General features: G+C 46.0%; 2 protein-coding genes across 4 annotated transcripts; one reads left to right on the top strand and one right to left on the bottom strand.

Moving 5' to 3' along the window:
• Nucleotides 1-2,781: 2,781 nt before the first annotated feature.
• On the bottom strand, nt 2,782-11,402 carry LOC118362940 (ice-structuring glycoprotein-like). 3 transcript variants are annotated; one of them, XM_052486599.1, is made up of 13 exons: nt 10,640-11,402; nt 10,393-10,457; nt 10,083-10,237; nt 9,538-9,989; nt 8,511-8,575; nt 8,201-8,355; nt 7,782-8,107; nt 6,758-6,822; nt 6,448-6,602; nt 6,029-6,354; nt 5,006-5,064; nt 4,776-4,909; nt 2,782-4,649 (listed from the first exon to the last, which is right to left on the bottom strand). In XM_052486599.1, the coding sequence occupies exons 4-13, from the start codon at nt 9,976-9,978 to the stop codon at nt 4,546-4,548; spliced, it is 1,830 nt and encodes a 609-aa protein (XP_052342559.1). In that variant the 5' UTR covers nt 9,979-9,989; nt 10,083-10,237; nt 10,393-10,457; nt 10,640-11,402; the 3' UTR covers nt 2,782-4,545. The 3 variants fall into 3 exon arrangements, with proteins under 3 accessions (XP_052342559.1, XP_052342561.1, XP_052342560.1); XM_052486601.1 differs by lacking the exons at nt 8,511-8,575; nt 9,538-9,989; nt 10,083-10,237 and having other exon boundaries at nt 10,640-10,961; XM_052486600.1 differs by lacking the exons at nt 9,538-9,989; nt 10,083-10,237; nt 10,393-10,457 and having other exon boundaries at nt 10,640-10,961.
• Nucleotides 11,403-11,622: 220 nt separating this feature from the next.
• On the top strand, nt 11,623-12,156 carry LOC127913372 (zinc finger protein 853-like; the record flags this gene model as incomplete). Its single annotated transcript, XM_052485229.1, has 1 exon — nt 11,623-12,156. A coding segment is annotated over one exon (525 nt), but the record flags the coding sequence as incomplete, so codon positions are not given.
• Nucleotides 12,157-27,817: the final 15,661 nt, after the last annotated feature.

Raw genomic sequence — 27,817 nt, 5'->3', positions numbered from 1 at the left:
CTCATAACATCCTAGTCAGAATGCGCACTACTCCTGTTTCTCATGGCATGGGGACTCAGCCTTGCTGTTTGATCAACATCAGGCAATTTGACAGGAGAAAAAGTAAGCAGAAGAGTTTAGCTATTTGCTTTGCCCAGCCTTGTACTTATTTTTAGCTTCTTGAATAACATTTGCCTATATTTCAGATTGTAACCTCAGCCTCAGGGGGCCTATGGCCCTTTTACTACCCTTCCAAAATGCAAAAATATTTGGATAATAAAGGGGCATTTCCATGTAAAGGACCCATGAACAGCATTGTGAAGTTCGTAGGATCATGTCAAATCGGGTGTCAAATGAGGGCCCTGGGCATAATTTATAACACAGCTTAACTCACACTAAATATCTGCGCTACAGGTGGCTATATCGGTCTCCTAATACAGGACAAGTAAAGGACCAGTGCGCTACTCTTGTGAAAAAAGGAAAACAAATGTATTTTTTTCTTGGGGTACTGCAGCATCCTCAGCATGCCTAGAACACATTCTTATTTACAATGACGGCCTACACCGGTCAAACCCATACTACACTGGGCAAACTTCTCTGGAGAGACCTGAAAATAGCTGTTCAGCTACTCTCCCCATCCAACCTGACAGAGCTCAAGAGGATATGCAGAAAAGAATGGGAGAAACTCCCTGAATACAGCTGTGCAAAGCTTGTAGTGTCATACCCAAGAAGACGAAAGGCTGCAATCATTGCCAAAGGTGCTTCAACAAAGTACTGAGTAAAGGGTTTGAGTACTTACGTAAATGTGATATTTCAGTTATTAATGTTTCATCAATTTGCACACGTCTAAAAACCTGTTTTTGCTTTGTCGTTATGGGGTATTGTGTGTAGATTGATGAGGGGGGAAAACTATTTAATCAATTTTAGAATAAGGCTGTAATGTAAGAAAATGTGTAAAGTCAAGGGGTCTGAATACTTTCCGAATGCACTGTAAATGAGATACGCATATGGTAGTTTGTCATATGGCTTATTCAGGAATATATACTCATCATGGGCAGAAAGAGTGAGAAATGTATTCTGCAATGGTTATGCTATACTGTTATGTTTATAAATTAAATATTGTCTACAAGTAATTTGACATTTATAGTACGTAGCCTACAAAGATCATTGGAAAAGGTGAACCGTCTGTTCTACAGTTACACTGCGCTTCAGATCAGATTGCAAATTGCAAAGAGTAAAATACTTGAAATATCTTACCTACTGTATTTACCACTGTGAAGTGGGTCCAATTAAATGAGATGAGATGAATGATAGCCTAACCTAACATGTTGTTGACCTGTAGGCTATTTTGCGAGTATGAAACTATCAGAGTCGGAAAAGGTGGGGAATTTATTCTGCAATGATCATGGATATTAAAAATAATAGGATATAGATGCCTATTTTCTATTATTTTAGAATGCCCAAATTAAATAGAGTTGTTTCTCACTAATTGCAAATCTAGTTATTAAATGTATCTACCCGTTTTTTTAAATGAATACGAGTGTCATCATATATTCCTCCACAATGCTACCTGGCTACTTTGACTGCTTGATATTAACAACTTCTATATTGGCACAGGGCGAGACCCAGATGCAGACATGGGAGGCAAATGGTTCGAGTCTGATATTTATTATAATCCAAGGAGCAGGCAAGAGAATGGTCGTGGATAGGCATAACAAGGTCAGAGTCCAGGAGGTACAGGGTGCTAGGCAGGCTCGAGGTCAGGTCAGGCAGGCGGGTTCAGAGTCGAGGCAGGCAAGGGTCAAAACCGGAAGGACTAGCAGAAACAGAAAAAAGGGAAAACCAGGAGCCTGGAAATAACACGCTGGTTTACTTGACAAAACAAGAGAGCTGGCAAGAGAATAAGTACTCAGGGACTAATGAGGAAAACGGGTGACATCTGGAGGTGGGTGGAGACAATCACAAAAACAGGTGAAACAGATCAGGGTGTGACAACTTCAACCACTATAAAATGTGCATATGCCTGGTCTGAAGTCTGCACATTCTCAAGTCAAGTTCAGTTTTTATAAATGCCAACTATTATATAAAACTGACACAGCATGTTTTGGGGCATATGTTGTGCTCGTGCAATGTTCATAAATGAGAACTCAGGGGCTTAATTTATAAACGTTGAGTAAATTTCACATTAAATATCTGCGTACCCCATTTCTGAAAATAATACATAAGTCTAAATATATTGAGATTCATAAACTTGGTGCACGCCATACATAGCCTACGCATGTTTCCCATTATAAATCAGACCTGTCATAAAATTGTGTGTGTGAATAAGCATTATAACTCCACCTCAGAAACGCCCATCCTTAACCTTTTATGGTGACAATCACACCCTTGTATGCTGTATACTTTGAAAATAGGCCAATACAGTATCTAAAGGAAATAGTAATGGGGAACTTCATCAAATGTCTTTATAGGTTTCGCCAGAATGTTTTCTTTTGCAGTGACATTTGCTGTTTCTGACCATTTGTGAAAGACAAAAACAATTGCAACCTTAAAACAGATCATTTGAATGCAATAAAGTTATCTACTTGAAAAATGTATAAATTGACCAATTTGGCAAATTTGAGCAAACTCTTGGCAGTATTGATGCAAAATATTGTGTATTGAGGTAATTATTCACTGGAACAGTCTGGAACTTTGCACACACACTGCTGCCATCTTGTGGACAACATCTAAATTACACCTAGGCTCCTGTCTTAATGTATGGCCTTTCTCTTGCTTTTCAAAGATGGAACCAACAAAAAATAAAACATGTTTTTTTATTTTGTATAATCTTTTACCCGATCTAATGTGTTATATTATCCTACATTCATTTCACACTTCAACAAACTTCAAGGTGTTTCCTTTCAAATGGTATCAAGAATAGTCATATCCGATCCTTATTAAAACAGTTACAGAGTTTCATAGTTGTGATATGAGAAAACTGAGGATGGATCAACAACATTTGAGTTACTCCACAATACTAACCCACAGTTGAAGTCGGAAATTTAAATACACTTAGGTTGGAGTCATCAAATCTCATCAAGACTCCACAAATGTCTAGTTTAAACTTCTTATTGCTTAGATCCCGCTAATGGGATTGATATGACAACAGCCAGTGAAAGTGCAGGGCACCAAATTCAAACCAGAAATCTCATAATTAAAATTCGTCAAACATAGAAGTATTTTACACCATTTTAAAGATAAACAGTGTGCGATTTCAAAAAGGCTTTACGACGAAAGCACACCAAATGATTATGTTAGGTCTGCATCTAGTCACAGAAAAATACAGCCATTTTTCCAGCCAAAGAGAGGAGTCACAAAAAAGCAGAAACAGAGATACAATTAATCACTAACCTTTGATGCTCTTCACCAGAAGACACTCATAGGACTTCAGGTTACACAATACATGTATGTTTTGTTCGATAAAGTTCATATTTATATCCAAATATCTGAGTTTACGTCAGGGGGATGGATTATATTGGCAAATGAGAAATGCTCACTAACAGGGATGTTAACAAATTTTGGGATCTTTTATTTCAGCTCATGAAACATGAGACTTTGCGTTTAATATTTTTGTTCAGTATAAATATATGATTACTGTTCATAACATCATTTGGGGCGCTTGTTTGTAAGTTGTTACTTACATGGTAACTCATATTGTAAATGATTTATAAATGAATTATTCAACGCACTTACATGACCCAAAATATAATTATATTAAAACAGTAATGAAGAAAATGTACTTCTATGGGTTTTACATACTGGATTGAATATTATTAACAAGGTAAGACGTTACAATGTTTTTAAAACAGGGCAGTGGTCCGCATTAGTTCCTCGGCCACTTTGACACTTCAGTGATATGCCCAAAATAACTCAAAGTAAATATCATAAAGGTATTTGGTCTGCAATAGTTAAATGCAGTAGTTAAATGTAGTAGTTAAATGCAGTAGTTACAAGCAGTTCCTAATTAAAGAGGCAACACAAAAGCAAACAAATTATACAATAGGATTTGGATGTCTCATGTTGCAGGGAAGGTTTTCTAATTGTTTAAGTTATTTTCCATATAAATCTAACAGATAAAACATGTGCAAGCTGCAAATAAATAAGTAATGTATTTGAGAGCCTATATGGATAAGTGGAAATACAGTCACTTGAAAGATAAGGCATTTTACCTTGCCACATTTTAGCATTGGTTTGTCAAAAAAAATCCATACCTTTGTTTTATCCCTTAATTATCAATACTATGAATATCAATACTCATAAGCAGAAAAAAAACACACGAAGTCTTAAGGAATGTCACAAATATCATACTTGACATCAAAAAGGTGTGTTTTTGTTTTTGTGTACTTGGGGGTATGTATGAAATAGATACTTATTTTGTAATTAACACAGGTACAGTCCATTGTGCATTCTTCTGCTAAAGCAGGTCATTCATCTTAAGGGTGTCTCTATGAGAGCTGGAAAATTGGTCAAAATTGGTCAAGTTCATTGGTCAAGCCAATGCCACAGTAGCTATGACACAAGCTATTAGTTAGCCAGCAACTGTACCATTAGCAGTGCCAACGTGAGAGGCAAGGCAGACAGACAGAAGGCAGTGGGTCGGGGAGCACTTCCTGAATTGACTGATGACTCTGAAAAAGTAGGAACAATAAAGATATGGTTTACTGGATGATAAAAGGTGAATGTCTTTTAATGTTTCTGTTCAAATGTTGACTTTGCTCTTACATATGTGTAGTGTGGTGACGATTAATACTTACCAACACTGACGCTGCCCTGTAGGATGTTCAGGGAGGTGGAACTGCTGGTGAAAGTTGCCTGTGCGCTGCCTGCACTGGGAACCGAATTTTTGTTACTGAACACAAGTGTCATGTTGGTAACTACGGAGCCACTCCTAGGAAAGAAAATGGACAACCCACAGAAATCATTATCATCATTGCTGTCATCATCAAAGTTTTTAAGTCAGTCAGTAATGAGAATTTATACTTACTTGAATGAGTTGACAATGGAACGATTGAAGCTTAGGGTGTTAACAAAAATCTTGTTCACCTGCATTGAAAGATTTAAATACGATTAGCAAAGCTTAACATCATTCGCATAAAAATGTAAACAGGGCCAGAACTCACAGTGGTGAGTGGCGCAGTTGTCTAAGGCGCTGTGCCAATAGAGATCCTGGTTCGAGTCCAGGCTCTGTCACAGCCGGCCGTGACCAGGAGCCACATTTAGGGCAGCAGAGTAGCCTAGTGGTTAGAGTGTTGGACTAGTAACCGGAAGGTTACAAGTTCAAACCCCTGAGCTGACACGGTCTGTTGTTCTGCCCCTGAACAGGCAGTTAACCCACTGTTCCTAGGCCGTCATTGAAAATAAGAATTTGTTCTTAACTGACTTGCCTAGTTAAATAAAGGTAAAAATAAATAAAACATTTGGCAGCGCACAATTGGCCCAGCGTCGTCCGGGATAGGGGAGTGCTTAGCCGGGCGGGCGCAATGCACGCTGACAGGGTTGCCTGGTGTACGGTGTTTCCTCTGACACATTGGTGCGGCCGGTTTCGGGTTAATCGGGCATTGTGTCAAGAAGCAGTGCGGTTTGGCTATGTCGTGTTTCGGAGGACGCACGGCTCTCGACCTTCGCCTCTCCCGAGTCCATACGGGAGTTGCAGCGATGGGACAAGACTGTAACTACCAATTTGATACCACGAAATTGGCGAGAAAATTCTGGATGTATTTCTGCATTTTAAAAGTGATGTACCTTGAAGACTTGATTACTGACATGCAAAACTGTAAATGTTTCCCATGTTGTGCGCATTGCACTCGCTGTTGCCTATAGCAGCTGTTAGGCAGGCACAAGGGTTCATGTCCACTAAGAAGACCGTAAAAAAGACTGGATGGGGAGGTCCCAGAGTACGATATATTCATACTGAATTATCTTTGGTTCTATCTAACAATAGGACGCCCACTCATATCTAGTCTCTCTGGTGTGGTGTATATTGATGAAAAGGGCTCTGGATACTTACCTCCGAGACCACTGTGCCAGCCAGAGCCTTGAATGCTGAAGAGGACGAGTTGGCAAGATCTGAGGTGAACATCTGGTTGAGGCTAAACCGAAGACTCAGGGTTCCTTCACTAGAAGATGGAGGATCAGTTGATGCGACAGCAGTGGTGGTGGCTGCCGCCGGAGCAGCGTTGGTGGTGGTGGCCACTGTTGGAGGTGGCGTGGTGACAGCTGCAGTTGAAGCAGCAGTTGCTGCAGTTGAAGCAGCAGTTGCTGCAGTTGAAGCAGCAGTTGCTGCAACGGTGGTGGTTGCTGCGGTTGGAGCTGCAGTAGTCATTGTAGTAGTGCCTGCAATATTGTAACAGTCAATGACATCTTTACATATTGCAATAAAGTAGTGTATGAGAAAAAGTAAAGTGATGTGTTGGTGAATTGTCTTACGCGTGACCACAATGGAGGATGAATTGACAGGCAAGGTCAGGCCAGAGGTGTTGGAAGTAATGGCAGTTTGTAAAGTTTGTGCTGCCAGGCTAGTGTTAGGCACTAAGCTGATGTTGTTGAAAATCAACGTACACTCCACCACAATTGATCCTGACCTGAAAATAATATGATTTTTTAAATATCTTTTGAAAGCGTTACTTCAGTAAGAACCCATCCCAAGGCATACTAAATAACAATATTCATAGAAATGTTATTTTTCTTCATCATCCACACTGTTTCAAAGTCATTCAAATTATAATCATGTACCCACCGGAATCTATTGACAACAGTTTGAATAAATCTGGCTCCAAATTCAGCCTTGAACAAGTTATCCAGCTGAAAAAAAGTGGATACGGAATTAAAAGTTATATTATATTAACAATTCAACCATGTTTGGCTGGTATCAAGATGCCATATGATGAATTATGACAACGATGATCATGGTTATGATTTTGTGAAGCGCCTTTCAAGAAAACTAAGGGCACTATCTTTGGTAAAATGAAATCAAATGTAAGTTACCTGTGTAGACACTTGTTTAGCCAATGCCAGGAACTCTGGTGAACTGCTGTTGCTCAGAGAGCTAGTAAAGTTAGATGTCAGGCTGAACTGCAGTGACAGTTGAGGGCTGGTCAATGGCTCCTCTGTTGCTGGGGCTGCCTTTGTAGTTGGCACTTGGGTAGTTGGTACTTGGATAGTTGGTACTGGGATATTTGGTGTTTCGGTCAAATTGGTTACCGGAGCGGTTAGAGCGGTTGGAGCTACAGGGTTGCCTGGAGCTGACAGGGTTGCCTGGTGTACGGTGTTTCCTCTGACACATTGGTGCGGCCGGTTTCGGTTTAATCGGGCATTGTGTCAAGAAGCAGTGCGGTTTGGCTATGTCGTGTTTCGGAGGACGCACGGCTCTCGACCTTCGCCTCTCCCGAGTCCATACGGGAGTTGCAGCGATGGGACAAGACTGTAACTACCAATTTGATACCACGAAATTGGCGAGAAAATTCTGGATGTATTTCTGCATTTTAAAAGTTATGTACCTTGAAGACTTGATTACTGACATGCAAAACTGTAAATGTTTCCCATGTTGTGCGCATTGCACTCGCTGTTGCCTATAGCAGCTGTTAGGCAGACACAAGGGTTCATGTCCACTAAGAAGACCGTAAAAAGTCTGGATGGGGAGGTCCCAGAGTACGATATATTCATACTGAATTATCTTTGGTTCTATCTAACAATAGGACGCCCACTCATATCTAGTCTCTCTGGTGTGGTGTATATTGATGAAAAGGGCTCTGGATACTTACCTCCGAGACCACTGTGCCAGCCAGAGCCTTGAATGCTGAAGAGGACGAGTTGGCAAGATCTGAGGTGAACATCTGGTTGAGGCTAAACCGAAGACTCAGGGTTCCTTCACTAGAAGATGGAGGATCAGTTGATGCGACAGCAGTGGTGGTGGCTGCCGCCGGAGCAGCGTTGGTGGTGGTGGCCACTGTTGGAGGTGGTGTGGTGACAGCTGCAGTTGGAGCAGCAGTTGCTGCAGTTGAAGCAGCAGTTGCTGCAGTTGAAGCAGCAGTTGCTGCAACGGTGGTGGTTGCTGCGGTTGGAGCTGCAGTAGTCATTGTAGTAGTGCCTGCAATATTGTAACAGTCAATGACATCTTTACATATTGCAATAAAGTAGTGTATGAGAAAAAGTAAAGTGATGTGTTGGTGAATTGTCTTACGCGTGACCACAATGGAGGATGAATTGACAGGCAAGGTCAGGCCAGAGGTGTTGGAAGTAATGGCAGTTTGTAAAGTTTGTGCTGCCAGGCTAGTGTTAGGCACTAAGCTGATGTTGTTGAAAATCAACGTACACTCCACCACAATTGATCCTGACCTGAAAATAATATGATTTTTTAAATATCTTTTGAAAGCGTTACTTCAGTAAGAACCCATCCCAAGGCATACTAAATAACAATATTCATAGAAATGTTATTTTTCTTCATCATCCACACTGTTTCAAAGTCATTCAAATTATAATCATGTACCCACCGGAATCTATTGACAACAGTTTGAATAAATCTGGCTCCAAATTCAGCCTTGAACAAGTTATCCAGCTGAAAAAAAAAGTGGATACGGAATTAAAAGTTATATTATATTAACAATTCAACCATGTTTGGCTGGTATCAAGATGCCATATGATGAATTATGACAACGATGATCATGGTTATGATTTTGTGAAGCGCCTTTCAAGAAAACTAAGGGCACTATCTTTGGTAAAATGAAATCAAATGTAAGTTACCTGTGTAGACACTTGTTTAGCCAATGCCAGGAACTCTGGTGAACTGCTGTTGCTCAGAGAGCTAGTAAAGTTAGATGTCAGGCTGAACTGCAGTGACAGTTGAGGGCTGGTCAATGGCTCCTCTGTTGCTGGGGCTGCCTTTGTAGTTGGCACTTGGGTAGTTGGTACTTGGATAGTTGGTACTGGGATATTTGGTGTTTCGGTCAAATTGGTTACCGGAGCGGTTAGAGCGGTTGGAGCTACAGGGTTGCCTGGAGCTGACAGGGTTGCCTGGTGTACGGTGTTTCCTCTGACACATTGGTGCGGCCGGTTTCGGGTTAATCGGGCATTGTGTCAAGAAGCAGTGCGGTTTGGCTATGTCGTGTTTCGGAGGACGCACGGCTCTCGACCTTCGCCTCTCCCGAGTCCATACGGGAGTTGCAGCGATGGGACAAGACTGTAACTACCAATTTGATACCACGAAATTGGCGAGAAAATTCTGGATGTATTTCTGCATTTTAAAAGTTATGTACCTTGAAGACTTGATTACTGACATGCAAAACTGTAAATGTTTCCCATGTTGTGCGCATTGCACTCGCTGTTGCCTATAGCAGCTGTTAGGCAGGCACAAGGGTTCATGTCCACTAAGAAGACCGTAAAAAAGTCTGGATGGGGAGGTCCCAGAGTACGATATATTCATACTGAATTATCTTTGGTTCTATCTAACAATAGGACGCCCACTCATATCTAGTCTCTCTGGTGTGGTGTATATTGATGAAAAGGGCTCTGGATACTTACCTCCGAGACCACTGTGCCAGCCAGAGCCTTGAATGCTGAAGAGGACGAGTTGGCAAGATCTGAGGTGAACATCTGGTTGAGGCTAAACCGAAGACTCAGGGTTCCTTCACTAGAAGATGGAGGATCAGTTGATGCGACAGCAGTGGTGGTGGCTGCCGCCGGAGCAGCGTTGGTGGTGGTGGCCACTGTTGGAGGTGGCGTGGTGACAGCTGCAGTTGGAGCAGCAGTTGCTGCAGTTGGAGCAGCAGTTGCTGCAGTTGGAGCAGCAGTTGCTGCAGTTGGAGCAGCAGTTGCTGCAGTTGAAGCAGCAGTTGCTGCAGTTGAAGCAGCAGTTGCTGCAGTTGAAGCAGCAGTTGCTGCAGTTGAAGCAGCAGTTGCTGCAGTTGAAGCAGCAGTTGCTGCAACGGTGGTGGTTGCTGCGGTTGGAGCTGCAGTAGTCATTGTAGTAGTGCCTGCAATATTGTAACATTCAATGAAATCTTTACATATTGCAATAAAGTAGTGTATGAGAAAAAGTAAAGTGATGTGTTGGTGAATTGTCTTACGCGTGACCACAATGGAGGATGAATTGACAGGCAAGGTCAGGCCAGAGGTGTTGGAAGTAATGGCAGTTTGTAAAGTTTGTGCTGCCAGGCTAGTGTTAGGCACTAAGCTGACGTTGTTGAAAATCAACGTACACTCCACCACAATTGATCCTGACCTGAAAATAATATGATTTTTTAAATATCTTTTGAAAGCGTTACTTCAGTAAGAACCCATCCCAAGGCATACTAAATAACAATATTCATAGAAATGTTATTTTTCTTCATCATCCACACTGTTTCAAAGTCATTCAAATTATAATCATGTACCCACCGGAATCTATTGACAACAGTTTGAATAAATCTGGCTCCAAATTCAGCCTTGAACAAGTTATCCAGCTGAAAAAAGTGGATACGGAATTAAAAGTTATATTATATTAACAATTCAACCATGTTTGGCTGGTATCAAGATGCCATATGATGAATTATGACAACGATGATCATGGTTATGATTTTGTGAAGCGCCTTTCAAGAAAACTAAGGGCACTATCTTTGGTAAAATGAAATCAAATGTAAGTTACCTGTGTAGACACTTGTTTAGCCAATGCCAGGAACTCTGGTGAACTGCTGTTGCTCAGAGAGCTAGTAAAGTTAGATGTCAGGCTGAACTGCAGTGACAGTTGAGGGCTGGTCAATGGCTCCTCTGTTGCTGGGGCTGCCTTTGTATTTGGCACTTGGGTAGTTGGTACTTGGATAGTTGGTACTGGGATATTTGGTGTTTCGGTCAAATTGGTTACCGGAGCGGTTAGAGCGGTTGGAGCTACAGGGTTGCCTGGAGCTGACAGGGTTGCCTGGTGTACGGTGTTTCCTCTGACACATTGGTGCGGCCGGTTTCGGTTTAATCGGGCATTGTGTCAAGAAGCAGTGCGGTTTGGCTATGTCGTGTTTCGGAGGACGCACGGATCTCGACCTTCGCCTCTCCCGAGTCCATACGGGAGTTGCAGCGATGGGACAAGACTGTAACTACCAATTTGATACCACGAAATTGGCGAGAAAATTCTGGATGTATTTCTGCATTTTAAAAGTTATGTACCTTGAAGACTTGATTACTGACATGCAAAACTGTAAATGTTTCCCATGTTGTGCGCATTGCACTCGCTGTTGCCTATAGCAGCTGTTAGGCAGACACAAGGGTTCATGTCCACTAAGAAGACCGTAAAAAAGTCTGGATGGGGAGGTCCCAGAGTACGATATATTCATACTGAATTATCTTTGGTTCTATCTAACAATAGGACGCCCACTCATATCTAGTCTCTCTGGTGTGGTGTATATTGATGAAAAGGGCTCTGGATACTTACCTCCGAGACCACTGTGCCAGCCAGAGCCTTGAATGCTGAAGAGGACGAGTTGGCAAGATCTGAGGTGAACATCTGGTTGAGGCTAAACCGAAGACTCAGGGTTCCTTCACTAGAAGATGGAGGATCAGTTGATGCGACAGCAGTGGTGGTGGCTGCCGCCGGAGCAGCGTTGGTGGTGGTGGCCACTGTTGGAGGTGGCGTGGTGACAGCTGCAGTTGGAGCAGCAGTTGCTGCAGTTGAAGCAGCAGTTGCTGCAGTTGAAGCAGCAGTTGCTGCAGTTGGAGCAGCAGTTGCTGCAGTTGGAGCAGCAGTTGCTGCAGTTGAAGCAGCAGTTGCTGCAGTTGGAGCAGCAGTTGCTGCAGTTGGAGCAGCAGTTGCTGCAGTTGGAGCAGCAGTTGCTGCAGTTGGAGCAGCAGTTGCTGCAGTTGAAGCAGCAGTTGCTGCAGTTGAACCAGCAGTTGCTGCAGTTGAAGCAGCAGTTGCTGCAGTTGGAGCAGCAGTTGCTGCAGTTGGAGCAGCAGTTGCTGCAGTTGAAGCAGCAGTTGCTGCAGTTGGAGCAGCAGTTGCTGCAGTTGGAGCAGCAGTTGCTGCAGTTGAAGCAGCAGTTGCTGCAGTTGGAGCAGCAGTTGCTGCAGTTGGAGCAGCAGTTGCTGCAGTTGAAGCAGCAGTTGCTGCAGTTGAACCAGCAGTTGCTGCAACGGTGGTGGTTGCTGCGGTTGGAGCTGCAGTAGTCATTGTAGTAGTGCCTGCAATATTGTAACAGTCAATGAAATCTTTACATATTGCAATAAAGTAGTGTATGAGAAAAAGTAAAGTGATATGTTGGTGAATTGTCTTACGCGTGACCACAATGGAGGATGAATTGACAGGCAAGGTCAGGCCAGAGGTGTTGGAAGTAATGGCAGTTTGTAAAGTTTGTGCTGCCAGGCTAGTGTTAGGCACTAAGCTGACGTTGTTGAAAATCAACGTACACTCCACCACAATTGATCCTGACCTGAAAATAATATGATTTTTTAAATATCTTTTGAAAGCGTTACTTCAGTAAGAACCCATCCCAAGGCATACTAAATAACAATATTCATAGAAATGTTATTTTTCTTCATCATCCACAATGTTTCAAAGTCATTCAAATTATAATCATGTACCCACCGGAATCTATTGACAACAGTTTGAATAAATCTGGCTCCAAATTCAGCCTTGAACAAGTTATCCAGCTGAAAAAAGTGGATACGGAATTAAAAGTTATATTATATTAACAATTCAACCATGTTTGGCTGGTATCAAGATGCCATATGATGAATTATGACAACGATGATCATGGTTATGATTTTGTGAAGCGCCTTTCAAGAAAACTAAGGGCACTATCGTTGGTAAAATGAAATCAAATGTAAGTTACCTGTGTAGACACTTGTTTAGCCAATGCCAGGAACTCTGGTGAACTGCTATTGCTCAGAGAGCTAGTAAAGTTAGATGTCAGGCTGAACTGCAGTGACAGTTGAGGGCTGGTCAATGGCTCCTCTGTTGCTGGGGCTGCCTTTGTAGTTGGCACTTGGGTAGTTGGTACTTGGATAGTTGGTACTGGGATATTTGGTGTTTCGGTCAAATTGGTTACCGGAGCGGTTGGAGCTACAGTAGCATTTACTACTGTGGTAGTTGGAGGAGCTGTTGCATTGACTACTGGGGCAGTTGGAGGAGCTGTTGCATTGACTACAGGAGTAGTTGGAGGTGCTGTTGCATTGACTACTGGAGTAGTTGGAGGTGCTGTTGCATTGACTACTGGAGTAGTTGGAGGTGCTGTTGCATTGACTACTGGAGTAGTTGGAGGTGCTGTTGCATTGACTACTGGAGTAGTTGGAGGTGCTGTTGCATTGACTACTGTGTTCGTTGCAGGGGCTGTTGTGTTGACTACCGTGTCAACTACCGTGTTTGTAGTTGACACGTTTGAGGGAGCCGAAGTTGCATTCACTGTAATGTGCTGCATTGACATGTTCAAAGGGGAGGACGTTGCGTGCACGACCATATACGTTGTTGACATTGGAGGAACCGGAGTAGAAGTAGTAGTTGGAGCTGAGGTTGAAACAACTCCTGGAAGACAGCAAATCATCAGACGTCATGATGTACGTATAATAGAAGATGTACTGGTCTCAAAGAAAATAGGTCTTCTATAAAACATTAAGCATTGCACACAGCTTCAACAACATCTGATCATTGTTAACTCTCAGAATTCTATTGGAACATGAAAAGATAGAATAGATGGCTTTAATATCCAATCAACAATTGTTTACAGGAATTTGTGTCAGTTGTCATAATGTTCTTATAATGTTGAACAGTTAAGTGATATAGAGACCAGATCAATATAATTAATATAATATAATGAAACATAGAAAAGTAAAATGCAGACATATAAAGAAGTGCAGCTGTATGATAACTTGGTATTTTACGAACATGAGGTAGAGAGAGTGCAGGGAAATATTGAGTTACTAAGAGTGCAGAATTGAGAAAATGAAGGTGTCATACTTGTTGCCGTGATAGAAGCTGTGTTCACTGGGAGAGAGAAATTAGAGCTGTTGCTTGAGACACTCTCTGTCAAAGTTGTGACCACCGTACTGGACTCAGGGACTGAGCTGGCATTGTTAAATATCAGCTTAGCGTCTACCACAACCGAACCTTTACTGGAAAACAACAAAATGAAAAACAATTAATATGATACCGTCAGTAAAGCAGATTCATATTTAAATGATATGACAATTATGAACACTTACACAATTTAATAATTTACCGTAAAAATAATTAATGAATACAATGTCTATCTTAAAATTAATTCCAAGAATGGCCCAAAGTAAAAATACAAACTCAAGAATAACTACCAACCTGAAACCTAGGACCTCTGTGCGATTGAAACGGGATCCATATTTGTTTTGGTAAACTATGTCCAACTGTAAATGTAATATAACCAATTTTAGCAATTTATCTTGAAAACTTAAATGTTGACATGCACAATTTGAGGGAAAGTATCTGACATAATGGCAAATATGAAAACTTATTTGAGGGATAATATCCCTCTTTATGAACCTGACAGAAAGTACTACTAAATATGAACAGTAGTAAAGAATATAAAAATGAAATTACCGCTGTAGCCACAATGGTTGCTAATGCATGGAACTCTGCTGAAGATGTATTATTCAAGTCTGCCGTGAAGTTTTGCTCTAATTTGAACTCCAACTTCACCTCCGGTGATGGAGGTGCCGGTGTTGTGGTAGCTTTGATCAGAGCAGCTGTGGTTGTTGCTGGAGCAGCTGTAGTTGGCGTAGCAGCAGCTGTGGTTGTTGTGGGAACAGCTGTGGTTGTGGTGGGGATGGCTGTGGTTGTTGTTGACGCAGCTGTGGTTGTTATTGCAGCAGCTGCTGTTGCTGTTGCTGTTGCTATGGGGGCAAATGTGGTTGTTGTGGGGGAAGCTATGGTTGTTGTGGGGTCTGCTACTGTTGTAGTAGCAGCAGCTGTGGTTGTGGTAACTGCAGCTGTGGTTGTTGTGTGAGCTGCAGTGGTTGTTGTGGGTGCAGCTGTAGTTGTTGTAGCCACAGCTGTAGTTGTCGTTGGTGCTGCTGTTGTTGTGGGAGCAGGTGTATTTGTTGTGAAAACAGATGTGGTTGTTGTGGGATCTGCTATTGTTGTCGTAGCAGCTGTGATTGTGGTAACTGCAGCTGTGGTTGTCATTGGTGATGCTGTGGTTATTATGGAATCAGCTCTGGTCGTTGTGGAAGCAGTTGTGGTTGTTGTGGGAGCAGCTGTGGATGTCGGGGAAGAAGCTGTGGTTGTTATGGGAGCTGCTGTGGTTGTTGTGGGAGAAGCTGGGGTTGTTGTGGGGATGGCTGTGGTTGTTGTAAGAGCATCTGTGGTTGTTGTGGGGATGGTTGTTGATATTGCAGCATTCGTGGATGTTGTGGGGATGGTTGTTGATGGTGCAGCAGCCGTGGTTGTTGTGGGGATGGCTGTGGTTGTTGTGAGAGCTGCTGTGGTTGTTGTGGGAGCAGCTGGGGTTGTTGTGGGGATGGCTGTAGTTGTTGTGGGGATGGCTGTGGTTGTTGTAAGAGCATCTGTGGTTGTTGTGGGGATGATTGTTGATGTTGCAGCAGTCGTGGATGTTGTGGGGATGGTTGTTGTTGTTGCAGCAGCCGTGGTTGTTGTGGGGATGGCTGTGGTTGTTGTGAGACCTGCTGTGGTTGTTGTGGGAGCAGCTGGGGTTGTTGTGGGGATGGCTGTAGTTGTTGTGGGGATGGCTGTGGTTGTTGCAAGACCATCTGTGGTTGTTGTGGGGATGGTTGTTGATGTTGCAGCAGCCGTGGATGTTGTGGGGATGGTTGTTGATGTTGCAGCAGCCGTGGTTGTTGTTGGGATGGCTGTGGTTGTTGTGAGAGCTGCTGTGGTTGTTGTGGGAGAAGCTGGGGTTGTTGTGGGGATGGCTGTAGTTGTTGTGGGGATGGCTGTGGTTGTTGCAAGGCCATCTGTGGTTGTTGTGGGGATGGTTGTTGATGTTGCAGCAGCCGTGGATGTTGTGGGAGATGCTATGGTTGTTTTGAGAGCTGCTGTGGTTGTTGTGGGAGTAGCTTGGGTTGTTGTGGGGATGGCTGTAGTTGTTGTGGGAGCTGCTGTGGTTGTTGTGGGAGAAGCTGGGGTTGTTGTGGGGATGGCTGTGGTTGTTGTAAGAGCATCTGTGGTTGTTGTGGGGATGGTTGTTGATATTGCAGCATTCGTGGATGTTGTGGGGATGGTTGTTGATGGTGCAGCAGCCGTGGTTGTTGTGGGGATGGCTGTGGTTGTTGTGAGAGCTGCTGTGGTTGTTGTGGGAGCAGCTGCTGGAGTTGTTGTGGGAGTAGCTTGCGTTGTTGTGGGGATGGCTGTAGTTGTTGTGGGGATGGCTGTGGTTGTTGTAAGAGCATCTGTGGTTGTTGTGGGGATGATTGTTGATGTTGCAGCAGTCGTGGATGTTGTGGGGATGGTTGTTGATGTTGCAGCAGCCGTGGTTGTTGTGGGGATGGCTGTGGTTGTTATGAGAGCTGCTGTGGTTGTTGTGGGAGCAGCTGGGGTTGTTGTGGGGATGGCTGTAGTTGTTGTGGGGATGGCTGTGGTTGTTGTAAGAGCATCTGTGGTTGTTGTGGGGATGATTGTTGATGTTGCAGCAGTCGTGGATGTCGTGGGGATGGTTGTTGATGTTGCAGCAGCCGTGGTTGTTGTGGGGATGGCTGTGGTTGTTGTGAGACCTGCTGTGGTTGTTGTGAGACCTGCTGTGGTTGTTGTGGGAGCAGCTGGGGTTGTTGTGGGGATGGCTGTAGTTGTTGTGGGGATGGCTGTGGTTGTTGTGAGAGCTGCTGTGGTTGTTGTGGGAGCAGCTGTGGTTGTTGTGGGGATGACTGTAGTTGTTGTGGGGATGGCTGTGGTTGTTGCAAGCCCATCTGTGGTTGTTGTGGGGATGGCTGTGGTTGTTGTGAGACCTGCTGTGGTTGTTGTGGGGATGGCTGTAGTTGTTGTGGGGATGGCTGTGGTTGTTGTAAGAGCATCTGTGGTTGTTGTGGGAGCAGCTGTGGTTGTTGTGGGGATGACTGTGGTTGTTGTGAGAGCTGCTGTGGTTGTTGTGGGAGTAGCTGGGGTTGTTGTGGGGATGGCTGTAGTTGTTGTGGGGATGGCTGTGGTTGTTGTAAGAGCATCTGTGGTTGTTGTGGGGATGATTGTTGATGTTGCAGCAGTCGTGGATGTTGTGGGGATGGTTGTTGATGTTGCAGCAGCCGTGGTTGTTGTGGGGATGGCTGTGGTTGTTGTGAGACCTGCTGTGGTTGTTGTGAGACCTGCTGTGGTTGTTGTGGGAGCAGCTGGGGTTATTGTGGGGATGGCTGTGATTGTTGTAAGAGCATCTGTGGTTGTTGTGGGGATGATTGTTGATGTTGCAGCAGTCGTGGATGTTGTGGGGATGGTTGTTGATGTTGCAGCAGCCGTGGTTGTTGTGGGGATGGCTGTGGTTGTTGTGAGACCTGCTGTGGTTGTTGTGAGACCTGCTGTGGTTGTTGTGGGAGCAGCTGGGGTTGTTGTGGGGATGGCTGTAGTTGTTGTGGGGATGGCTGTGGTTGTTGTGAGAGCTGCTGTGGTTGTTGTGGGAGCAGCTGTGGTTGTTGTGGGGATGACTGTAGTTGTTGTGGGGATGGCTGTGGTTGTTGCAAGCCCATCTGTTGTGGGGATGGTTGTTGATGTTGCAGCAGCCGTGGTTGTTGTGGGGATGGCTGTGGTTGTTGTGAGACCTGCTGTGGTTGTTGTGAGACCTTCTGTGGTTGTTGTGGGAGCAGCTGGGGTTGTTGTGGGGATGGCTGTAGTTGTTGTGGGGATGGCTGTGGTTGTTGTGAGAGCTGCTGTGGTTGTTGTGGGAGCAGCTGTGGTTGTTGTGGGGATGACTGTAGTTGTTGTGGGGATGGCTGTGGTTGTTGTAAGAGCATCTGTGGTTGTTGTCAGGATGATTGGTGATGTTGCAGCAGCCGTGGTTGTTGTGGGGATGGCTGTGGTTGTTGTGAGAGCTGCTGTGGTTGTTGTGGGAGCAGCTGGGGTTGTTGTGGGGATGGCTGTAGTTGTTGTGGGGATGGCTGTGGTTGTTGTAAGAGCATCTGTGGTTGTTGTGGGAGCAGCTGTGGTTGTTGTGGGGATGGCTGTGGTTGTTGTGAGAGCTGCTGTGGTTGTTGTGGGAGCAGCTGTGGTTGTTGTGGGGATGACTGTAGTTGTTGTGGGGATGGCTGTGGTTGTTGTAAGAGCATCTGTGGTTGTTGTCAGGATGATTGGTGATGTTGCAGCAGCCGTGGTTGTTGTGGGGATGACTGTGGTTGTTGTGAGAGCTGCTGTGGTTGTTGTGGGAGCAGCTGGGGTTGTTGTTGGGATGGCTGTAGTTGTTGTGGGGATGGCTGTGGTTGTTGTAAGAGCATCTGTGGTTGTTGTGGGGATGATTGTTGATGTTGCAGCAGTCGTGGATGTTGGGGGGATGGTTGTTGATGTTGCAGCAGCCGTGGTTGTTGTGGGGATGGCTGTGGTTGTTGTGAGACCTGCTGTGGTTGTTGTGGGAGCAGCTGGGGTTGTTGTGGGGATGGCTGTAGTTGTTGTGGGGATGGCTGTGGTTGTTGCAAGACCATCTGTGGTTGTTATGGGGATGGTTGTTGATGTTGCAGCAGCCGTGGATGTTGTGGGGATGGTTGTTGATGTTGCAGCAGCCGTGGTTGTTGTGGGGATGGCTGTGGTTGTTGTGAGAGCTGCTGTGGTTGTTGTGGGAGCAGCTGGGGTTGTTGTGGGGATGGCTGTAGTTGTTGTGGGGATGGCTGTGGTTGTTGTAAGAGCATCTGTGGTTGTTGTGGGGATGATTGTTGATGTTGCAGCAGTCGTGGATGTTGTGGGGATGGCTGTGGTTGTTGTGAGAGCTGCTGTGGTTGTTGTGGGAGCAGCTGTGGTTGTTGTGGGGATGACTGTGGTTGTTGTGAGAGTTGCTGTGGTTGTTGTGGGAGCAGCTGTGGTTGTTGTGGGGATGGCTGTAGTTGTTGTGGGGATGGCTGTGGTTGTTGTAAGAGCATCTGTGGTTGTTGTGGGAGCAGCTGTGGTTGTTGTGGGGATGACTGTGGTTGTTGTGAGAGCTGCTGTGGTTGTTGTGGGAGCAGCTGTGGTTGTTGTGGGGATGGCTGTAGTTGTTGTGGGGATGGCTGTGGTTGTTGTAAGAGCATCTGTGGTTGTTATGGGGATGGTTGTTGATGTTGCAGCAGCCGTGGATGTTGTGGGGATGGTTGTTGATGTTGCAGCAGCCGTGGTTGTTGTGGGGATGGCTGTGGTTGTTGTGAGAGCTGCTGTGGTTGTTGTGGGAGCAGCTGGGGTTGTTGTGGGGATGGCTGTAGTTGTTGTGGGGATGGCTGTGGTTGTTGTAAGAGCATCTGTGGTTGTTGTGGGGATGATTGTTGATGTTGCAGCAGTCGTGGATGTTGTGGGGATTGCTGTGGTTGTTGTGAGAGCTGCTGTGGTTGTTGTGGGAGCAGCTGTGGTTGTTGTGGGGATGACTGTGGTTGTTGTGAGAGCTGCTGTGGTTGTTGTGGGAGCAGCTGTGGTTGTTGTGGGGATGGCTGTAGTTGTTGTGGGGATTGCTGTGGTTGTTGTAAGAGCATCTGTGGTTGTTGTGGGAGCAGCTGTGGTTGTTGTGGGGATGACTGTGGTTGTTGTGAGAGCTGCTGTGGTTGTTGTGGGAGCAGCTGTGGTTGTTGTGGGGATGGCTGTAGTTGTTGTGGGGATGGCTGTGGTTGTTGTAAGAGCATCTGTGGTTGTTGTGAGGATGATTGTTGATGTTGCAGCAGTCGTAGATGTTGTGGGGATGGTTGTTGATGTTGCAGCAGCTGTGGTTGTTGTGGGGATGGCTGTGGTTGTTGTGAGACCTGCTGTGGTTGTTGTGAGACCTGCTGTGGTTGTTGTGGGAGCAGCTGGGGTTGTTGTGGGGATGGCTGTAGTTGTTGTGGGGATGGCTGTGGTTGTTGTGAGAGCTGCTGTGGTTGTTGTGGGAGCAGCTGTGGTTGTTGTGGGGATGACTGTAGTTGTTGTGGGGATGGCTGTGGTTGTTGTAAGAGCATCTGTGGTTGTTGTGAGGATGATTGTTGATGTTGCAGCAGTCGTGGATGTTGTGGGGATGGTTGTTGATGTTGCAGCAGCCGTGGTTGTTGTGGGGATGGCTGTGGTTGTTGTGAGAGCTGCTGTGGTTGTTGTGGGAGCAGCTGGGGTTGTTGTGGGGATGGCTGTAGTTGTTGTGGGGATGGTTGTGGTTGTTGTGAGAGCTGCTGTGGTTGTTGTGGGAGGAGCTGTGGTTGTTGTGGGGATGACTGTAGTTGTTGTGGGGATGGCTGTGGTTGTTGTAAGAGCATCTGTGGTTGTTGTGAGGGTGACTGTTGATGTTGCAGCAGTCGCGGATGTTGTGGGGATGGTTGTTGATGTTGCAGTAGCCGTGGTTGTTGTGGGGATGGCTGTGGTTGTTGTGAGAGCTGCTGTGGTTGTTGTGGGAGCAGCTGGGGTTGTTGTGGGGATGGCTGTAGTTGTTGTGGGGATGGCCGTGGTTGTTGTAAGAGCATCTGTGGTTGTTGTGGGGATGATTGTTGATGTTGCAGCAGTCGTGGTTGTTGTGGGGATGGCTGTGGTTGTTGTGAGACCTGCTGTGGTTGGTGTGAGACCTGCTGTGGTTGTTGTGGGATCAGCTGGGGTTGTTGTGGGGATGGCTGTAGTTGTTGTGGGGATGGCTGTGGTTGTTGTGAGAGCTGCTGTGGTTGTTGTGGGAGCAGCTGTGGTTGTTGTGGGGATGACTGTGGTTGTTGTGAGAGCTGCTGTGGTTGTTGTGGGAGCAGCTGGGGTTGTTGAGGGGATGGCTGTGGTTGTTGTGAGAGCTGCTGTGGTTGTTGTGGGAGCAGCTGGGGTTGTTGTGGGGATGGCTGAAGTTGTTGTGGGGATGGCTGTGGTTGTTGTAAGAGCATCTGTGGTTGTTGTGGGGATGATTGTTGATGTTGCAGCAGTCGTGGATGTTGTGGGGATGGCTGTGGTTGTTGTGAGACCTGCTGTGGTTGTTGTGAGACCTGCTGTGGTTGTTGTGGGAGCAGCTGGGGTTGTTGTGGGGATGGCTGTAGTTGTTGTGGGGATGGCTGTGGTTGTTGTGAGAGCTGCTGTGGTTGTTGTGGGAGCAGCTGTGGTTGTTGTGGGGATGACTGTGGTTGTTGTGAGAGCTGCTGTGGTTGTTGTGGGAGCAGCTGGGGTTGTTGTGGGGATGGCTGTAGTTGTTGTGGGGATGGCTGTGGTTGTTGTAAGAGCATCTGTGGTTGTTGTGGGGATGATTGTTGATGTTGCAGCAGTCGTGGATGTTGTGGGGATGGTTGTTGATGTTGCAGCAGCCGTGGTTGTTGTGGGGATGGCTGTGGTTGTTGTGAGACCTGCTGTGGTTGTTGTGAGACCTGCTGTGGTTGTTGTGGGAGCAGCTGGGGTTGTTGTGGGGATGGCTGTAGTTGTTGTGGGGATGGCTGTGGTTGTTGCGAGAGCTGCTGTGGTTGTTGTGGGAGGAGCTGTGGTTGTTGTGGGGATGACTGTAGTTGTTGTGGGGATGGCTGTGGTTGTTGTAATAGCATCTGTGGTTGTTGTGAGGCTGATTGTTGATGTTGCAGCAGTCGCGGATGTTGTGGGGATGGTTGTTGATGTTGCAGTAGCTGTGGTTGTTGTGGGGATGGCTGTGGTTGTTGTGAGAGCTGCTGTGGTTGTTGTGGGAGCAGCTGGGGTTGTTGTGGGGATGGCTGTAGTTGTTGTGGGGATGGCTGTGGTTGTTGTAAGAGCATCTGTGGTTATTGTGGGGATGATTGTTGATGTTGCAGCAGTCGTGGTTGTTATGGGGATGGCTGTGGTTGTTGTGAAACCTGCTGTGGTTGGTGTGAGACCTGCTGTGGTTGTTGTGGGATCAGCTGGCGTTGTTGTGGGGATGGCTGTAGTTGTTGTGGGGATGGCTGTGGTTGTTGTGAGAGCTGCTGTGGTAGTTGTGGGAGCAGCTGTGGTTGTTGTGGGGATGACAGTGGTTGTTGTGAGAGCTGCTGTGGTTGTTGTGGGAGCAGCTGGGGTTGTTGAGGGGATGGCTGTGGTTGTTGTGAGAGCTGCTGTGGTTGTTGTGGGAGCAGCTGGGGTTGTTGTGGGGATGGCTGAAGTTGTTGTGGGGATGGCTGTGGTTGTTGTAAGAGCATCTGTGGTTGTTGTGAGGATGATTGTTGATGTTGCAGCAGTCGTGGATGTTGTGGGGATGGCTGTGGTTGTTGTGAGACCTGCTGTGGTTGTTGTGAGACCTGCTGTGGTTGTTGTGGGAGCAGCTGGGGTTGTTGTGGGGATGGCTGTAGTTGTTGTGGGGATGGCTGTGGTTGTTGTGAGAGCTGCTGTGGTTGTTGTGGGAGCAGCTGTGGTTGTTGTGGGGATGACTGTGGTTGTTGTGGGAGCAGCTGGGGTTGTTGTGGGGATGGCTGTAGTTGTTGTGGGGATGGCTGTGGTTGTTGTAAGAGCATCTGTGGTTGTTGTGGGGATGATTGTTGATGTTGCAGCAGTCGTGGATGTTGTGGGGATGGTTGTTGATGTTGCAGCAGCCGTGGTTGTTGTGGGGATGGCTGTGGTTGTTGTGAGACCTGCTGTGGTTGTTATGGGGATGGTTGTTGATGTTGCAGCAGCCGTGGATGTTGTGGGGATGGTTGTTGATGTTACAGCAGCCGTGGTTGTTGTGGGGATGGCTGTGGTTGTTGTGAGAGCTGCTGTGGTTGTTGTGGGAGCAGCTGGGGTTGTTGTGGGGATGGCTGTAGTTGTTGTGGGGATGGCTGTGGTTGTTGTAAGAGCATCTGTGGTTGTTGTGGGGATGATTGTTGATGTTGCAGCAGTCGTGGATGTTGTGGGGATGGTTGTTGATGTTGCAGCAGCCGTGGTTGTTGTGGGGATGGCTGTGGTTGTTGTGAGACCTGCTGTGGTTGTTGTGGGAGCAGCTGTGGTTGTTGTGGGGATGGCTGTAGTTGTTGCGGGGATGGCTGTGGTTGTTGTAAGAGCATCTGTGGTTGTTGTGATGATGATTGTTGATGTTGCAGCAGTCGTGGATGTGGTGAGGATGGTTGTTGATGTTGCAGCAGCCGTGGTTGTTGTGGGGATGGCTGTGGTTGTTGTGAGAGCTGCTGTGGTTGTTGTGGGAGCAGCTGGGGTTGTTGTGGGGATGGCTGTAGTTGTTGTGGGGATGGCTGTGGTTGTTGTAAGAGCATCTGTGGTTGTTGTGGGGATGATTGTTGATGTTGCAGCAGTCGTGGATGTTGTGGGGATGGTTGTTGATGTTGCAGCAGCCGTGGTTGTTGTGGGGATGGCTGTGGTTGTTGTGAGACCTGCTGTGGTTGTTGTTAGACCTGCTGTGGTTGTTGTGGGAGCAGCTGGGGTTGTTGTGGGGATGGCTGTAGTTGTTGTGGGGATGGCTGTGGTTGTTGTGAGAGCTGCTGGGGTTGTTGTGGGAGCAGCTGTGGTTGTTGTGGGGATGACTGTGGTTGTTGTGAGAGCTGCTGTGGTTGTTGTGGGAGCAGCTGGGGTTGTTGTGGGGATGATTGTTGATGTTGCAGCAGTCGTGGATGTTGTGGGGATGGTTGTTGATGTTGCAGCAGCCGTGGTTGTTGTGGGGATGGCTGTGGTTGTTGTGAGACCTGCTGTGGTTGTTGTGGGAGCAGCTGTGGTTGTTGTGGGGATGACTGTGGTTGTTGTGAGAGCTGCTGTGGTTGTTGTGAGACCTGCTGTGGTTGTTGTGGGAGCAGCTGGGGTTGTTGTGGAGATGGCTGTAGTTGTTGTGGGGATGGCTGTGGTTGTTGCAAGACCATCTGTGGTTGTTATGGGGATGGTTGTTGATGTTGCAGCAGCCGTGGATGTTGTGGGGATGGTTGTTGATGTTGCAGCAGCCGTGGTTGTTGTGGGGATGGCTGTGGTTGTTGTGAGAGCTGCTGTGGTTGTTGTGGGAGCAGCTGGGGTTGTTGTGGGGATGGCTGTAGTTGTTGTGGGGATGGCTGTGGTTGTTGTAAGAGCATCTGTGGTTGTTGTGGGGATGATTGTTGATGTTGCAGCAGTCATGGATGTTGTGGGGATGGTTGTTGATGTTGCAGCAGCCGTGGTTGTTGTGGGGATGGCTGTGGTTGTTGTGAGACCTGCTGTGGTTGTTGTGGGAGCAGTTGTGGTTGTTGTGGGGATGGCTGTAGTTGTTGTGGGGATGGCTGTGGTTGTTGTAAGAGCATCTGTGGTTGTTGTGGGGATGATTGTTGATGTTACAGCAGTCATGGATGTTGTGGGGATGGTTGTTGATGTTGCAGCAGCCGTGGTTGTTGTGGGGATGGCTGTGGTTGTTGTGAGACCTGCTGTTGTTGTTGTGAGACCTGCTGTGGTTGTTGTGGGAGCAGCTGGGGTTGTTGTGGGGGTGGCTGTAGTTGTTGTGGGGATGGCTGTGGTTGTTGTGAGAGCTGCTGTGGTTGTTGTGGGAGCAGCTGTGGTTGTTGTGGGGATGACTGTAGTTGTTGTGGGGATGGCTGTGGTTGTTGTAAGAGCATCTGTGGTTGTTGTGGGTATGATTGTTGATGTTGCAGCAGTCGTGGATGTTGTGGGGATGGTTGTTGATGTTGCAGCAGCCGTGGTTGTTGTGGGGATGGCTGTGGTTGTTGTGAGACCTGCTGTTGTTGTTGTGAGACCTGCTGTGGTTGTTGTGGGAGCAGCTGGGGTTGTTGTGGGGATGGCTGTAGTTGTTGTGGGGATGGCTGTGGTTGTTGTGAGAGCTGCTGTGGTTGTTGTGGGAGCAGCTGTGGTTGTTGTGGGGATGACTGTAGTTGTTGTGGGGATGGCTGTGGTTGTTGTAAGAGCATCTGTGGTTGTTGTGGGGATGATTGTTGATGTTGCAGCAGTCGTGGATGTTGTGGGGATGGTTGTTGATGTTGCAGCAGCCGTGGTTGTTGTGGGGATGGCTGTGGTTGTTGTGAGACCTGCTGTGGTTGTTGTGAGACCTGCTGTGGTTGTTGTGGGAGCAGCTGGGGTTGTTGTGGGGATGGCTGTAGTTGTTGTGGGAGCTGTGGAGACGGCTGTAGTTGTAGCATCTGAGGTTGATGTAGAAACTGCTATGGTAAAAAATAAAAGACCGATTATCAACTCAAGGCTGCATAGTTCAATGGAAATGACCTACTCCACCTCAGCTCCCTCTTTGGGACCGTATCACAACTCCCACGTTGTGATCTATTTTAATAGAATTGCAGAGCATTGAATTAACCATCCCTTGCATATGCAAGCTATAATTAACTGATGTATTATAACAAAGTAGTACCAGTGAATCTGTAATGAACAACAAGTGCAAATAATATTTGAGTCCTACTTGTATCCACAATAGAGTCTGTGCTCACTGGGAGAGAGAAATTCGAGCTATTGCTTGAAACTGCCTCTACCATCATGGCTGCCACAGCACTGGGCTCAGAGACTGAGCTGATATTGTTAAATACCCGCTTAGTGGGAAATGAAACAGGATTTACTGCTGAAGCCACAGTGGTTGCTAATACAGTGCCACCGACATGGCCCACTACAAAGGACTGTTGGCTATCCTTCTCTGTGGTCGACGTGAGTAAGACATTTGAACGTGTTAACAGTCGCAGGGCTTCCGGCCCTGACGGCATCCTTAGTCGTGTCCTCAGAGCATGCGCAGACCAGCTTGCTGGTGTGTTTACGGACATATTCAATCTCTCCCTATCCCAGTCTGCTGTCCCCACATGCTTCAAGATGGCCACCATTGTCCCTGTATCCAAGAAGGCAAAGGTAACTGAGCTGAATGACTATCGCCCCGGAGCACTCACTTCTGTCATCATGAAGTGCTTTGAGAGACTAGTCAAGGATCATATCACCTCCACCCTACCTGACACCCTAGACCCACTCCAATTTGCATTCCACCCCAATAGGTCCACAGACGATGCTATCGCCATCACACTGCACACAGCCCTATCCCATCTGGAAAAGAGGAATACCTACAGTTGAAGTCGGAAGTTTACATACGCTTAGGTTGGAGTCATTAAAACTTGTTTTTCAACCACTTCACAAATGTTTTTGTTAACCAGCTATAGTTTTGACAGTCGGTTAGGACATCTACTTCGTGCATGACACAAGCATGACACAAGCATGACACAAGTAATTTTTCCAACAATTGTATACAGACAGATTATTTCACTTATAATTCACTGTATCACTTATAATTCACTGTAATTCCAGTAGGTCAGAAGTTTACATACACTAAGTTGACTGTGCCTTTAAACAGCTTGGAAAATTCCAGAAAGTGACGTCATGGCTTTAGAAGCTTCTGATAGGCTAATTGACATCATTTGAGTCAATTGGAGGTGTACCTGTGAATGTATTTCAAGGCTTTCAAACTCAGTGCCTCTTTGCTTGACATCATGGGAAAATCAAAATAAATCAGCAAAGTAAAATGTTAGACCTCCACAAGTCTTAGTCATCCTTGGGAGCAATTTACAAACGCCTGAAGGTACCACGTTCATCTGTACAAACAATAGTACGCAAGTATAAACACCATGGGACCACGCAGCCGTCATACCGCTCAGGAAGAGACGTGTTCTGTCTCCTAGGGATGAACGCACTTTGGTGCGAAAAGTGCAAATCATACCCAGAACAACAGTAAAGGACCTTGTAAAGATGCTGGAGGAAACAGGTACAAAAGTATCTATATCCACAGTAAAAACGAGTCCTATATCGACATAATCTGAAAGGCCGCTCAACAAGGAAGAATGGGAGAAACTCCCCAAATACATGTGTGCCAAGCTTGTAGTGTCATACCCTAGAAGAGTCAAGGCTGTAATTGCTGCCAAAGGTGCTTCAACAAAGTACTAAGTAAATAGTCTGAATACATCAGTTTTGCATTTATTTTACTAAATTTGCAAAAATTTCTAAAAACCTGTTTTTGCTTTGTCATTGTGGGATATTGTGTGTAGATTGATGATTTAAAAAATAAATTTTAGAATAAGGCTGTAACGTAACAAAATGTGGAAAAGGTCAAGGGGTCTTAATACTTTCCAAATTCACTGTATGTAACTACCATTTAAAAGTATTCGGGACATTTATTGTGAAGTGGGATCCAAAGTAAATTTTGCATGCAAAGATAAGACAAGTACTCCGGCTACCAACTATTTTGTCCAAGTGTTTACGTACGGTTGGTATCTGGTGACACTCCAGTCATATTCAGCCTGAAATCACACCACCCACAAGTGGCAATGAATTGAATGCAGGCTTGTTTTTTGTGTGGCTTCGTTTTCTACGTTTACCCTAACCACTTGGTAGCATCTCTTTGAGGCATTGTTCGGTAGCTTTGTTAATAATAACTGCGTTTTGCAATTCTAAATGTTAGGAAGCAGGGATTTTCGACTGCATCTAGTGTGGTCACATTTATCAACTGGGGTTTCCTTGCAATGGATTGTGTTGAAGTAGTTGGAATGTTGATACATATACAGGTACATTACCCGTTGTTGTTTTGTCCCAAACACTTGTGGTCGTTGCTGATGTCTTCCCTACTAGTCCTGTTAGAAAAAGAAAGTCAAAACTATTTCCAACGATAGTGGTAAAAGGTGGCTGTGCAACCCCTCATGAGCAAATAGCTATTTTAACCTGTGAGGTTTAACCCCTGAGGAACATACCCACAGACAACCACCCAACCCACCCACAAACACACAAAACACACACACTGATGTACACACACACAACTACCCACACACAGTGTATTACCTGCTAGCAGAAGGAGAATCATCAGATGTTCCATATCCGCCATGTCCCTGTTGAGGTGTACAACATCAATACACG

This window comes from Oncorhynchus keta, chromosome 29 (genome assembly GCF_023373465.1).
Source record: "Oncorhynchus keta strain PuntledgeMale-10-30-2019 chromosome 29, Oket_V2, whole genome shotgun sequence".
Classification (NCBI taxonomy): Eukaryota; Metazoa; Chordata; class Actinopteri; order Salmoniformes; family Salmonidae; genus Oncorhynchus; species Oncorhynchus keta.
The sequence above is the reverse complement of the archived record's forward strand: the minus strand, read 5'-3'. Positions and strand labels throughout refer to the sequence as shown.